General features: G+C 42.5%; 1 protein-coding gene across 1 annotated transcript in view; it reads left to right on the plus strand.

Annotated features, from left to right (window-relative positions):
- The window catches only part of COL24A1 (collagen type XXIV alpha 1 chain), a 417,206-nt gene that overhangs the window by 397,700 nt on the left and 3,722 nt on the right, over positions 1-15,784 (plus strand). The window contains exons 55-59 of the mRNA XM_082265511.1: positions 315-341; positions 1,595-1,660; positions 3,221-3,389; positions 9,363-9,472; positions 12,367-12,564. Coding sequence (XP_082121637.1) covers positions 315-341; positions 1,595-1,660; positions 3,221-3,389; positions 9,363-9,472; positions 12,367-12,564 — 570 coding nt within the window. The remainder of the gene's footprint in view (positions 1-314; positions 342-1,594; positions 1,661-3,220; positions 3,390-9,362; positions 9,473-12,366; positions 12,565-15,784) is intronic.

A 15,784-nucleotide genomic window follows, 5' to 3' on the forward strand; every position in this document is an offset into this window, starting at 1 on the left:
AGACTTGGAATTTCAAACTTGGAATCTGATTGGGTGTGGTGAGGCACTGTAACACCGTGAGATTTGTGTTCAATAAGGGAAGTGAAGGTATATCTGCCCAGCAGGACACAAAAAGCAAAAATAGCCCAATGAATGTTAACCTTTCCCTACTCTAATCAAAGCTGTGGAGAAAAAAAAAAGGTTTTGTCATTAGACGCACGTTGAACTTGTGCCTTTTTTGTAGCCCAGATAGAGAAGCTATTTGCAAATATTTTTAGACAGGTATTAATATTTGCTAAATGCATTTTCTTCAACCATATATCTTCTTGTTTTAGGGTCCACCGGGTGCTCCAGGACGAACAGTAAGTTAACTGCTAAATGTCAAAACTTCTATTTTATCGGTCAGTACTGAATACAGCATGGTTTCTTCTTTATCCCTTAGGATTCCTTTACACTGGTGTTGCCCTCCTGAAAAGCGATGCACAGTGGATCGCTTCGGAGGGCAATTAACAAGCAGTTGGGAGGTGATATGTAGCCTCTTGGATGCCTCTTATGAACCTCAAATTCCTGCAGAACTGCAACTGTATGCATTACAAGCAGTTGCAGGACAGTTGTCATGTGGCCCTATTTACTTGAATGGGTCAGGCTTGGTGGTGGTACTGTCTGTTGAATGCAACATAGGGTAGCCTTTGTACCACACCCTTTGGCTGTCATGTTCGCTTAAGGTGAGCAGTTGGGAGCTGGTACAACCATGGCTCAACCACCTATTTTTATCATCCCTTTGCCGCAAGTGAGAAACACAATTGCTTAAAGCTGAACTCCAGGTAAATACTGTATAAAAGACACAAAGTGAATGTGGCTCTGTAATCCTTAGTACATCAGTAATGGATTTTGAAGTGCTGTACCTGAGTTTGACCTGGTATCAGCCTCTTGCAATCTTTGTACCATAGAGGTTAAGAGTGCGAAAGAAGCAGTACAAGGAGCCAATCATTTCATGTGCTGACAAGAAGTATACTGATAGGAGGAAAAAACAGGGAGATTAGCTTAATTATGTGCTGCTTCTCTTTCTACTGTCCAGTCACAGGCAGTGGGCGTGTCCAGGATGAACTGGGTGTAGAGGAAGTAGGCTGCATGATGCTGGCCATTAAACTGAGGACATCTAGTGTCATAAAAAGTACTCCGGGGGAAATCTCTGGATTGAAGTTGAATATTGCAGCAAAAGCTGTTTTTTATTTTCTAATAGGCTATTCATTTTTATTTTGTTATTTTTAGCTGGAGTTCTGCTTTAAATAGAAGTTCAAATAACAAATATTTGTATGATTTATAAAAATTTGCACTTTTAGCAACTTATAAGATTCAGACCGGCCATAAACAGTCCAATGAAAATAATGCTTGATATTTTTTATCAATATTAATGCAGTTGGCTGCACATAGCCTTTACCCATTGGAAATACAATACCACATTTTGTACTGATTTGGGGAATTCCACATGTGTACAGTAAATCAGTATCATAGGTTTACTAACTCCGTAAATGTGTCTTGTACAAGATTTTTGTGCTATTTGTAGGCACAGTATTATTTAGTAATAAAAAATCATGTTGCCTCTTCATTACAGAGACTGGTGGATATGAATTCTGCTATTCAGGCCCTGATGGAGTCACATGCAGCACTGCGGATGGAGGTAGGATGCTAGTTGATTCATTTTTCGTTAAAATTTGTAAGTATTTTAATTTAGCTGAAAAGGAGAAAAGTGTATGTCAGTTTTAGCTGTAACTGAACTGGGAATCGGTTGCATAGTTTGGATAATGGTTCATTTACACCAGATGCAGTCAAACGTGAACTTTAAACGCAGTATGAACATATATGCAAGAAAATAGCCTAGGTGCTTTCATGTGTGTTTAAAAAAGTACAGAACGCTGCATCTTTTTGCACATGAATGCAAGTTATAAAAAAAATAATAATAATAAAAAAATAATATTATATTATACCCTTTTTTTTTTGCTCCATAAGACGCACCTGACCATAAGACGCACCTAGGTTTTAGAGGAGGAAAACAAGAAAAAAAAATATTCTGACCCAAATACAGTATGTGGTATGTGTATGTGTATATGTATATATATATATATATATATATATATATATATATATATATATATATATATATATACATATATATATATATATATACACACACACACACACACACACTCTATATATATATATATATATACACACACTATATATACACACAGTATACAGTAATAGCAATAGTGTATATATATATATTATATATATGTGTTTTTTTATATATATAATATATATACACACACACACACACACACACACACACACACACACACATATATATATATATATATATATATATATATATATATATACACACATATATATATATATATATGTATATATATATATATATATATATATATATATATATATATATATATATATATATGTATGTACACACACAGTATAAGGTATTAGCAATAGTGGGGGGTACTTGCAGAGATTTGCTTGTAGGCACTCTGTGGCTGAGCCCAGGAGGAAGCATGCGGCTGCAGTATAGAGCAAAGCCGCTGCTTCCTGTGTATGGCTCCTCCTGTCACAGGCGGAGTGCGTCTGATATCACTCCGCCTGTAAGCCGGATCTATACAGGAAGTATCGGCTCCGCTCAGTAAATGACATCTGGAGCTTCCCTCCAAGAGGGATTACTGATTATTATTGATCTACTAGAAGTCTATAGCAAAGTGCAGCTAACTCGCTCAAAAACAGCAGGTACCCTTCTCTGTGGCCAAACCGCAGCGGATCAGTGTGAAGCCCCCCTAAAATGTTACAATTGTAATCAGAGTAGAAACAGGGTGTCTCAGCGGGGACACTGACCCTTCCTCGATGTTTCCAAAACTGGAAAAAAGTCTGGGGTGGATGAAAGGAAATTTAGATCATGTAAAAACTGGATTGTGGTATTTCTGTGCAGAGATGTGAAAAATGATAAAAAAATTTATTTTCTCTTCTTTTTCCTCCAAAATGTTATTGTCAACACTGTCTTCTTCTTCTTGTATGAACTTAACTCTCCTCTCTTGGATCCTATTAAATTATGCCTATTCTGCTCCTCCTGGGTTGCCCTCTTGTTTGACTTCTGATTGGTCTGCTCACACTTCTCATTTATGCCATGTTTTCTACCCTTGTTTACCCTCCATTCAACACCGCTACTACTGACCAGAGCTATCAGAATACTGAAGTATCCATACTGGAATTTGGCACAGAGATCTTTAAAACACTCCACTACCTGACAGATTTGATGCACAGTATAAAGAACCCGCCCGGAACCCGGGACAATCCAGCGAGAATTTGTCGCGATTTGCTTGACTGTGAACGTAAAGTGGCAGATGGTACGTATACAAGCCTATTTTGTCACATCCCAGCTCATTGAAGCAAACTTCTAGTGCAGCCTTTCTCAATCTATTCAACACAGAGGAACCCTTGAAATAAATTTCTGGTCTCGAGGAACCCCTGCTAAGAATTAAAAATCTACAACTTATGACACATTAGTGTGACAGTCAGTGGCAAGAATGCTCCTTACTCTTCTTGTCATCATTGGGAAGAATTACCCCCTTACAGATAGCTAAAAGGAGCAATGGTGTCACATTGGGAACATATCGGAGAGGCAGAAATAGTCCATTGCTCAAGGAACCCCTAGCAACCTCAGGAGGAATCCTGGGGTTCTATGGAACCCTGGTTGAGAAACCCTGTTTGCTCCCTTTTCACCTGTTAAATATACCATTGAAAGTGTTTGTGTACAGAAAAATATCTGTTCTTGCCAGAAATCTTGTAAACTCGCAACTCCCAATGATCTCTGCCTGTACGGCACTCTTATGCCTCAAAAACACTGCTTTTAAAGTGGTTAAAGGGCTGAAGGCATTCTATGAATGAAGGTAAAAATCCTTTTGTAAACTTCCTCTGATCCAGCAATGTTCACTATAGCCTTGGCTGTCCCGAGACCAGTGGCGTAGCGTGGGTTGTCAGCGCCCGGGGCAAGGCAAGCAATTTGCGCCCCCTAACCTGCGGACTTTTAGCACTCCCTGAGTCTCTTCCTACAATAGTACTGACCAGCCTGATTCCTACACTGACCACTACACTAACCTACCTGATTCCTACACTGACCTACCTGTCCACTTCACTAACCTACCGGATTCCTATACTGGCAACTGGACTGACCTCTACACTGACTGACCTACCTGATTTCTACACTGTCCACTACACTATACTGTCCACTACACTACACTGACCACTACACTGTCCACTACACTATACTGACCACTACACTGTCCACTACACTATACTGTCCACTACACTACACTACCCACTACACTACACTACCCTGCCCACTACACTACCCACTACACTATACTGTCCTCTACACTACACTACCCTGTCCACTACACTACCCACTGCACTATACTGTCCTCTACACTACACTACCCACTACACTACACTACACTGACCACTACATTATACTACCCAATACACTATACTACACTGTCCAGTACACTGACATCTACACTACACTGTCCTACCTACAGTATTCCTATACTGATCACTACACAGCGTGACCCTAACTGCTCTGTCCTAACTCACCTTAACTCTGACCCTAACTCACTCTGTCTATCTTTCTGGCTGCTGCCTCTGGCTCTGACACACTGCTAGACTGTAAAAGGACGTACCTGAGATCCAGCAGAGGAGGAGGAGAAGATTGTGTGGTGGAAGTTCACAGTCCGGAGGCGGGACTCCCATGCGCGCCACATGATGTGCCACCCGGAGGAGAGGAGAGGAGAAGGAGAAGATGCTGGAGGTGCCGAGGCGGGACTCCCGTGCGCATCTGCCACCTGATCACAGACAGGCCAGCCCCCCCCCCCCCCCCTGCTGCACGTGACCCTATTCGCCCAATAACAGGGCGCAGCGGAACATGGCTGTCTGGGGACACTGTAATAAAATTACGAGAACAGGCAGGAGTGACACACGGGCGTGGGATTGCGCCCCCCTAAATATTGCGCCCGGTGCGGCCGGCCCCCCCTGCACCCCCCACGCTACGCCACTGCCCGAGACTCTACTTCCTCATTGGCTCCCACTGCTGTCAATCACAGCCAGTGAGCCAGTAAGGAGAGGGGGGCGTGGCTAAGCCGCATCTTTAGGTGTCTTATAGACGCATAGAGCAGCAGCTCAAGAGCAAGCACCCAGGGCAAGCAGGAGTGTTTGGGGGGACCCGAAAAGAAAAGGATCAGAGCTGCTCTGTGCAAAACCACTGCACAGAGCAGGTTAGTATAACATGCTTGTTATTTTAAAAAAATACAAAAAAGGAAGCTTTAATGCCACTTTAATGGTGTTCAACATTTTTTTCTCTGCCTCTAAACACCCTCTATGCTAGCCTATGTGTCCATGTACACATGGGCATTTAGAGGCATATAGAGGCAGGAAAAAATATCACTTGCGCAAGCAGGAGAGGAGAGTTTGGGTAGGAAAAACACCCAATGTGCCCAAATGTGTGAAAACGCACCTAACCGCTAGGCGCTTTTAGTGTTTGAGCATTTATAATTTATTATTATAAAATTATTCTGGGCAATTAAATGAATGAACACCAGAATACTTGATGTGCCTGAATCCATAAAGGTATTATACTAAACATATTTGAAAAACGTGGCTTTAGGTGTGTTTTTAAAGCTGCTTTTCTCCTGCGAGGAGAAAGATATATTCAGAAGAGCTGTGCAAATGCCCAGTGTGTATGAGGCTTTATCAGCTGCATTGTTTTCAGTTATCTCTGAGGACTACAGTTCCATTTCCCCCTTTATCTTCATTATGAAGAAGAGGGGAGGGGGAGATGTTCTCTTCTAGGATGACAACACTGCTCATTTATATTTACAATTCAGTACATATTGTCACCCTATGACTTGAAGTGTGTTATTGGCAGGGTCAGCAGGTGAAAATAAAGCAAAAAAAAAGCCTAGAAAAAAGAAAACGAATGCATCCACTACATATAAAGATTGTTAAGATGCAATATGATATAATTTTGTAGTTCGGATTTGTTATGTCATTTTTTTTTTTGGGGGGGGGGGGGGGCGGTTACCTAGATTTGACAGGTACCCGGTTCCACTTCAGGTCGGGCAACCTAGGCGGCTCGGGCGGAAGTTATGAAAGTTATCCTCCCCCCCCCCCCGCAATCTTCTGGGACACGTCACAGGTCCCAGAAGATTGCCCGGCCATTCATGACGAGCAGCGCGACTCGCGCATTCACAATGCGCACCGGGCTGTGAAGCCGCAAGCGCACTAGAGATGCCGCCACCACCGAGAGGAGAGAGAGAGAGGATCAAGGCTTTGGGCGTATCTCTGGATCCTGGGACAGGTGAGTGTGTGTTTATTAAAAATCAGCAGATACACTTTTGTAGCTGCTGACTTTCAATCAACACAAAAATTAGGGGAACCCTGCTTTAAAATGTAAACATAACCCCAAAGTTAGTTGCCTCCCTAGTGCAGTAGCGGTGTGTATATTTCTAACTATTTATCTATTTAATAATTTCCTCATTAGCACAGAATAGGAATGTACTAAGCTGGCCATACACCAGTAGGTTTGTGAACAAATATTACGAACATTTGTATGAACATTCCTACAAAAACTCTCATTAGTATATTTTAAGACAGGACCAAAGTCGTTTGAAAATACTTTAAATAAAGTTTGTTTTAATATTCGATTTTGAAATAAATCGACTTTCCCAAACGAAAACCACACACACTTAGTTTGCTGGAGAGAAATTTTCCATCATGCTTCTTCGAATTGTCTCGTCACTGTGGTTAAAAATTAACACCAGTTTGACCCCACTAATGACTAAAAAATCAAACGAACAATAAAAAGAAAATCTTCAGGCCAAATTCTTTTAGTGTATGGCCAGCTTAACTCATCTTTTTTTTTAAAGAATTTGTTACCCAAACATTATATATTCCTGATATTTGCCTGCTGTACCATGTACTTGTGTTAAGAAGTCTCCTGTTCTCTTTGTATTGCTTCCTTTGTGTGAAATCCCTGGTGTTCCTGCCAGTCCATCTGCTTTCCTATTTAAAACTGACCACACTAAGTAGGAGAACACATCCATCCCAGCGTGGTCAGTTTTCTGGCTGTGCTGGAAAACCGCTTGCCTGTCTGTCCTCCAATGACCACACTTGAGTTGACATGTTCCCCCTGCACAGTCTTCACTGGCCCCCACACAGTCTTCACTGAGAAGATCAGCGTACTGCTGTTTCTCCACCTCTAGCTATGTAAGCCCATTATGCAGCTTTAATGAAAGGTTACGTGATCACTAAAAAAAAAAAAAAAGAATATTCTGAATTTTTGATATAGATGTACACAAATATTTTGACTTTTATTTCTATTTTAAACTAAATGGGTTGTTTTGCAAGGTAAGGGTTCACATATACTTTAAGGCCTATTTATTGGTTTCCTAGATAATTAGGCCTCATGAACTTGGGCTTTGTAGTTAGTGACTACATTGGTAAAGTGACCCTGCCATCACAAGGTCAGTTATAAAAATACATGCTTGCAAGTACTCATCATCAAGCATTTTTGTTCACCGTTATAGTTCTTTGCTGGAACACTTCTGTTATCTGTAAGACTGTTTCCTGTTATCCATAAAAATAAAAAAAATACCATTACTTTAACCACTTTACCACCGGAGGATTTTGCTGTCTTACGTCTGGGCCACTTTTTGCGATTCGGCACTGTGCGACTTTAACTGACAATTGCGCGGTCATGCGACGCCATACCCAAACGAAATTTACGTCCTTTTTTTTCCCACAAACAGAGCTTTCTTTTGGGTTGTATTTTATCACCTGTGCGATTTTTACTTTTTGCGCTATAAACAAAAAAAGAGCGTAAATTTTGAAAAAATAACAATATTTTTCACATTTTTTATATGAAATTCCCCTCCAAAAAAATGTAAAAATCTAAATTTTTTTAAATTTTTGGCCAATTTGTTTTCTGCTACCTATGTTTGGTAAAAAAAATCGCAATAAGCGTATTTTTTATTGGTTTGCGCAAAAGTTATTGCGTTTACTAACTAAGGGAAAGATTTCTGTCATTTTTGGTGTTTTTTTTTTAACGAGTAATTTTTTTTGCGGAACTGCGACATTGCGGCGGACAGATCGGACCCTTGACTGACATTTTTGACACTTTTGGGGGTACCAGTGACATTACTACAGTAATCAGTGCTATAAATATGCACTATTGCTGTAAAAATGACACTGGCAGGGAAGGGGTTAATTTTTATTGGTGATCAAGGGGTTAAGGTATGCCTGGTGCTTACTGACGTGTGTGGGGGGAGGGGACTATGTGACACAAGGACAGATCGCATGTTCAGCTATGCTGAATCCTGCAATCTGACCCTGCCTGTCACTTAGGAGATCCGCCCGCTTGTGTTTACACAAGCAGGCAGATCTCCACACTCGATTCCCCGACGATCGGGGAAGAGCAGCGGCGTGCGCCGCCGAGAGAGAGGAATGTCTGGTGACGTAGGTCTACGTCGCCAGACGTTATCGAGCCACTTTGCCGCAGTAGAGCTCTAGTGAGCAGCGGCAAAGTGGTTAATTCTATGTAGCCTCGTGACCAACATTGCAAATTTTCTATTACCATTCATGAGTGGTCTAGAAACAGTGTTTATATATATATTTATGTGTGTGTGTGTGTCTAACCGTTCAGTCATATCAAATTCTGTGGGCCAGCTCTTTGGGCACCATGTCTGATATATGATCAAAGGCCTTATTCAGTAGAACCATCAAATTTTTTTACGAGGTAGGTCCTCAGGGTCTTTCCTCTAATTTTTAAACACATACTGGAGCCAATTTAGACAGGAGGCTATAAACCTTCTAGCATGTCTCTGGAGTGTGGGAGGAAACGGGAAGAAATTCACGCAAATTCCTACAGATAGTGTCCTGGCCGATATTTGAGTACTGCATGGCATAAGCGCTAACCAGTAAGGCCAGCCATAAACAGAGCAAATTTCTCAATTCCACCATCAACACAGACAGCGTTGATGCGGGAATCCCTCCAACCGGACCATTTTTTTCTTCCAGGTGGAGGGCGGGGGTCCGGGAAGCCGTCTTTGCCGGGAAAAGACAGTGATACTTCCTAGCAGCTATAGCAGCTGCCAGCAATTTTTCACAGGTTGTACTCAAGTTGATTGATCGTACATTCAGTCTCCCCATACATGGTTAGAATCTCGGTCGGTTCCTGCTGGGTGTATGTGTCCTAATTATTTTATGAATGTACACACTTTTTTTTCTTAACCATGCATTTTGTTTTTTATTTTTTTGTTTTTTTATAGGAAAGTATTGGATTGACCCGAATCTTGGATGTCCATCAGATGCTATAGAGGTCTTCTGTAACTTTACAGCTGGGGGGCAGACTTGTTTATCACCAGTTACTGTGACAAAGGTAAAATATCCACTTTAGGACCAGGCCTTTTCTGACTTTTTGTTTACAAGTAAAAATTAGTAATTTTTGCCTGAAAATTACTTAGAACCCCCAAACATTATATATTTGTTGTTAGCAGAGGCCCTAGAGAATAAAATAGTAGTATTTGTAATTGTTTAGGTCGCATGGTATTTGCGCAGCGGTTTTTCAAATGCAAATTTTTTGGAAATAATACAATTTAATGAGTTTTAATGCACACAAACACAATATAATACCCATTTTTTTGGTAAAATATAAAAGATGGCATTACGCCAAGTAAATAGATACCTAACATGTCATGCTTGTAGAATGGTGCCAAACAACAGTATTTAAAAATCTCCGTAAGCGGCGCTTTAAAAGCCTTTACTAGTTACCAGTTTAGAGTTAACCTCTTCATGCTGGCCGAACACACATATATGCGGCCCTGTGTAAACCGCTTACCATGCTAAGAGCATGCTCCCAGCATGGTAGCCGATGGTTACCGTGAAAACTCCCGATGCATACTAGCGATTGAGAGATTTCCGATCATGTGACCGCTGTGAAAGCAAATTACAAATGCCTGCCTTCCGATTTTTAGAATTCTTAAAGGGATGGGTTAAACAGGAGGTGCTAGAGTTATTGCTCTCGCTCTGACGTTTACAGCAATATCTCACATGTGTGGCGCTATCGCTGTATGCATATGCATGCAGGACCATTACATAAATTTGCCTTTTTGCATGAGCATTGGGGGCGCTTTAAAAATGTTTTTATTATTATTATTTTATTGTTTGTTGTATACACTGTTTCTTTCATTTGTTTTAATCACTTTTATTGCTGTCACAAGGAATGTAACATAGTTGCACAGTTACATAATTAGTCAGGTTGAAAAAAGACATGAATCCATCTAGCTCAACCAATTAAAAAAAATAAAATAAATTGTGACATCAGTAGGCAGTGACAAGTACTCTTTATGGAGAGATCTGTGGTCTATTAGGGCCCTAATGTCTCCTCCGCCCTTAAAAGCATTTGATCACACCAAGATCGGTATGATCAGATGCTTTCACAATTTCAAAATGGTGCTGTTTGCATCTGGGGAAACCGGAAGTGACAAAATAGTAGATTCCTATACCATAGAGCTGATAGGGAACCTTACAGTCGCCGACTTCATTTGGGGCTCGCTGGTGGGACGGTATACAGTATTGCATGACAGGGTGATTGCCAGTCAAAGTATCCCAGCCCTGAAAACTGAAAAATGTCCTGGTAATAAAGGAGTATCACAGACTGGTACTCAAGTGTTTAAAGACAGACATACTCTTCCATTATTTCTTAGGCCCTGTTCACGCGGGGACATTAAAGCGTATGCCTATGTGAGGGACGTGTTTGCCCGCACAGGGATGTACAGGTTAATTGGGACACAGTGGCTGCATGAACACAGCTGCTGCTCCCAGTCTGACATCTGTGTGAGTTAATATCCCTCTTAAAGTGGTTGTAAAGGCACAAGGTTTTTTTCTTCATGTAGCAGCCCCCCCCCCCAAATACTTACCTGAGCCCCCTCACAATCCAGTGATGTCCATGAGAGCCTTGGCTCTCCAGGGACTCACACTCCTGATTGGCTTTTGGCAGCAGTGGGAGCCATTGGCTCCCGCTGCTGTTAATCACAGCCAGTGAGACAATCAGGAGACGGAGGGAGCTGGGCCGAGCCACAGCTCCGTGTGTGAATGGACACACAGAACCGCGTCACGGGAGCGCCTGCTTGGGTGCCCTCAGAGCAAGCTGCATGCTGTGGGGGCACACGGCAGGTGCCAGGAGAGCCAGCAAGGGACCAGAGAAGAGTAGGATACAGGCTGCTCTGTGCAAAACGATTGCACAGAGCAGGTAAGTATGACATGTTTGTTATTTTAATCTTAAAAAAAAAAAAAAACATGAGGGTTTAGTAACACTTTAAGAGCTGTTTAGACGACATATCACAAAAACCTTCATTTAAATGTGTTCCTTAGCAGCCAAAAAGGAGTCCACTTTATGTGCAATTTGCAAACCCAAATTGCACCATATAAAAGTAACAGTGACATCATCACGGTGTTGCATATACCTTTTAAAGAGAGCAGAGCTGTGGGAGGGGCCCAGAAGGCCCACCCATTACATGCTGCCTGCGAGAAACTACAGGAGGGGGTGGAGACCAGACCAGTCACCCTGCACAAGTAGAGAGAGAGCAGCAGTGAGAGGTCTTTATTACAGGAAGCTCCTCACAGGGGTAAAGTCTCACACTGGATTACTGCACAGATATGAAAGAAATAGACAAAGCACACCAAGTTTCAAGTAAGAATACACATGATGAATGCACTTAGAAAATATTTGCTTATCTTGGAGTTCAGCTTTAGAATCTGTTCTTATACATTTGTGGCAGCCACACAAAATATCAAGATACATATAAAGCAAATAAATAAATTGAGTGTGAAATTAAACCTGATAGCAGCTGAAGGTCAAATGCAGCAAATAGAAAAAATGGCAGCCGCTTAATCAATAGCAAGGGCGTGATGGGAAATTTTGTGGGCACTTGTAATGAACTGCTAAATCCATGTGCACTTCTGTGCTAGTTATGAATGGATTGGGCTGCTGGTCATTTTCCCTTTTTTACTGTGTGAAGACAATAAGACAGCACAAACACTATTGTTTCCATTACTACAAAAAGGGCACCAGTGTGCGATTGGAAATAGCTATGTCCCTCTATTCTGTCCTAACTGTGTTTTAATGATGTACAATAAAAGATGATTTTTTAATATACAACAAATCTGTCTCATGTTATTGCCATGAAAATCCACCACAAGCAGGACCGTGTCCTGCAAACATTTTGCACATATACCTATTCTGTCCTAACTAATATTTTCTGTTTCAACCAGCTGGAGTTTAATGTGGGCAAAGTGCAGATGAATTTTCTCCATTTGCTGAGCTCTGAGGCTGTCCACACCATCACCATCCACTGCCTGAACACCCCGGTCTTAGGAGGAGACAAACCGCTTACCTTCAAAGGATGGAATGGACACAAATTTGAAGGAAACAAATTACTTGAAAGAAATGTGATTCTAGATGAATGCAAGGTAAAATGTCACTGGATTTACACAAGGAAGTCATTTTTATAGCATATTTTGTGAAATGGTAAAAAACAATATGTACATTAACAGTTAGTCCCCACATGTGTTTTAAATGGACATGCTAACTTGGGATAACCATGCCTTAAATCTGTATTAAATCCAAAAACAAAATTGTAATATATTCCTAGAACATAAAAGGATTAGCATAGGACTGTATATTGCCAACATCCCTTTATACATTAAACATGCCAAGTAGCTAATGTTCCCACTCCTTGAGTGAGTAACTCAGGTGCACACAAGGGATCGCAAGACAGCAACAGGTCACCAGGGGGCAGTGTGACTATGTTACCCAAAGTAGGCATGAATGTCTCCTATCAACAGTGTGGCCTCTCTGGTGAGAAGGGGATAATCTATGGCTTTGAGCATCCCTGGGGATGGTCCTTATGGGCCTGGAAGGACCAGAGGAGAAGCACCTGGAACTTTCTTTTAAGTATTGGCTGATGTAGTAGTTGACACAGTGGAGATAACTGGCATGCCCATACCCCTGATGAAGATACAAAAATAGTATTCAAAATGCATTGGTTCACCTCAGGTGTAGGGTATACCCCAATGGAGTGACAGAACTGTTTCTCTTTCATTCATTGATGGACACAGCTCCTTGTCTTCTTGACCATTGGGTTATACTGCCCCCTACAGGAGTAGGACACTAGGCAGAAAAAAGCTTGACTATGCCTATTGGGCAGTCCCGGGGGGATACTCCCACTCTCAGCTATAGGCACTCAGTTTTTTCTGCCTAGTCAGGAGTAAGGACCAAGTTTCTTGCTGGGATCTCTGATCCTGGCAATTTTTTACTTTTAAACTTTTTCCAGTTTACTTTGACAACATTGTCACAAATCAGTGAGGTTGTCCAAAACGCACTCGTGTGGTCCCTAAACGTTTTGCTATGTGGTATCCTTATGAGGATTCCCTGCTTAAAAAGTGGATGTTCCCACCTGTAGTGCACTCGCTGGTTTCACTACCTTAATCCTGGTTGAGGAGTCCCCAGCCTTTAAAGATCCAGATGATACGAGGGCAGAGGCTCTGGCCCTCCATATTTTCACTGTGGCTGGTTCGGCACTTAGGATGGTATTTACAGTACTATTGCCCTGGTGTCGCAAACTCTGACCAAGTGGGCTAAACTTATATGCCGGGACCTGGAGGGTAAACAGCTTCCCCCTGCCTTTGCAGAGCTGGGGAATCAGTTGGTCTAGGGGCTACAGTTTATCTGTGATGCCTCTTTGGATGCGGCTCCTTTGATTTTCTAGGCTCTCTGTATCAGCAGTGGTCCTTCTGCGTATTATCTGGCTGAAATGCTGGTCTGCGGACCAGACTTCTAAGAAAGCCTTATCTGATCTCCCCTTTGTAGGGGTTCGCCTGTTTGAAGCTTCCTTGGATGACATCATTGAGGGTCTCACAGGGGGGAAGAGTACTCTTCTTCCGCAGGCTACCAAGGGCAAGGAGCGCCGTCCTAGATGTGGGACATTATTCTCAGCTCATACGAGGCCTTTTCCTCCCTCAGGGTCTCACTCATTCGGTCCAGGTACAAGATTGAGTTTTGGTCTCATCCTCCGGAAAGGTTCTTCCCTTCCAACCGACACTTGTCCCCAGATCACTTATGCGGTCTCTTTGGGCAGCGCAAGACTTCAAGGGGTGATTGTCCCGCTTCCGACTTCAGAATGTTTTCAATGGTTTTACTTAACCCTCTTTATAGTTCCCAGGAAGGAAGGCAAGGTACGTCCAATTTTGGACCGCAAGGCACTAAACTGCTTTGTGCGGGTACAGAAGTTCAGAATCCAAGTCAAAGAATCTCAATATATCGCTGCCGGAGATGACTTTGTGCCAACTTTCATCTTTATTCCCTTTTAAGACGGGATCTTCCTCTATTCGCTACTTAGCGATTAACATACCATCCGATGCATCTCGACTCTTTGCTGGGCCCCTACTTCTCAGAACCCAAGCCGGTTGTTCTCCAAATTTCTTTGGCAAGCGGCCCGTCCTAGGACTAGATATGCAACACTCTCCCTTCCCAAAGCCAGAGGGGGTGCTGGAGTACCTGATGCCTCTTTATACCACAAGGTAGCGGTACTTACGCACACTGTGGACTAGTTCCACCATCTCTCATCTAAATTGTGGGTCCAGCTGGAATGCCACCTCAATTTAATAGACCTCTGTGCCCTGCCGTGGACACCTGTTGTTCACCGCAAGGTTATACCTCCCTCTTGTACTCTTACTTGTCAGATTCTTCAGATTTGGGAACGACTGACCACATCCGGCAACCTATCTAAATTGCAGGGCCCCATGACCCCCTTTTTTGGAACCCTGGCCTTTCCGCCAGCTTCTAGTGGGAACAGGTTTGGCCCATGGAGTAAAGATGATCACAGGCGCCTTGCCCAAGTCCTCCACCCTGATCCATCAGTGATGGCTGTGGTCCTATCTCGGGAATCTTTGCAACTCACGACAGAATGGTTACAGAGACAACAGGTCCTTTCCTATCTCCGTATATTGTCTTCTCTATCAGATATCCTGATATCACCCTTGGAGTTTTGAGGACATGTTTTTGCAAACTGGTACTCCCTGTTGCTTTGGGCTTTTTTCCCCTGATCTGCCGCCCTACGCACGAGCATGGGAGAAGGAACTTCAACATGCTATCAGTGCTTCGAATTAACACATAAACTATCACTGTCCACCAAAACCCAGGAGAAGGGCTTTAAATTGTTGACCAGATGGTACAGTTGCCTCTCCACCGTAAAATACATGGATCCTTCCCTGTCAGACATTTGTTTGTAGGTGTTCATCTGCTACAGGGACACTACTCCATATTTGGTGGGATTGCCCCCCAAGTTGGAAACTGTGGGAGACGATTTTTACTCTGTACTGCAGGCTGATGTTGACCTCTCTTCAACCCACACCGGGGTCATTTTGATCCATCAAAAAAAAAAAAAAAAAAACCATCCTGCAGCACTTCTTGGCCACAACAAGGGTAGTAATACCTAGACATTGGAGAACATCGGATATGCCTTCACTGGAAGACTGGGCCATTGAGGTGTACAAGATTTGAGACTTGGCACGTCTGTTGGCACAGGAGAATAGGAAACTGGACCAATTCTCTACCACATGGTCTTCTTGGTTCGTGTTCCGGTTTTCAACAGATTTTGTTCACCGGGCCAAGGGCGCAACAGATACTGGT

This window comes from Pelophylax lessonae (assembly GCF_965119305.1).
Source record: "Pelophylax lessonae genome assembly, chromosome: 8".
Taxonomy (NCBI): Eukaryota; Metazoa; Chordata; class Amphibia; order Anura; family Ranidae; genus Pelophylax; species Pelophylax lessonae.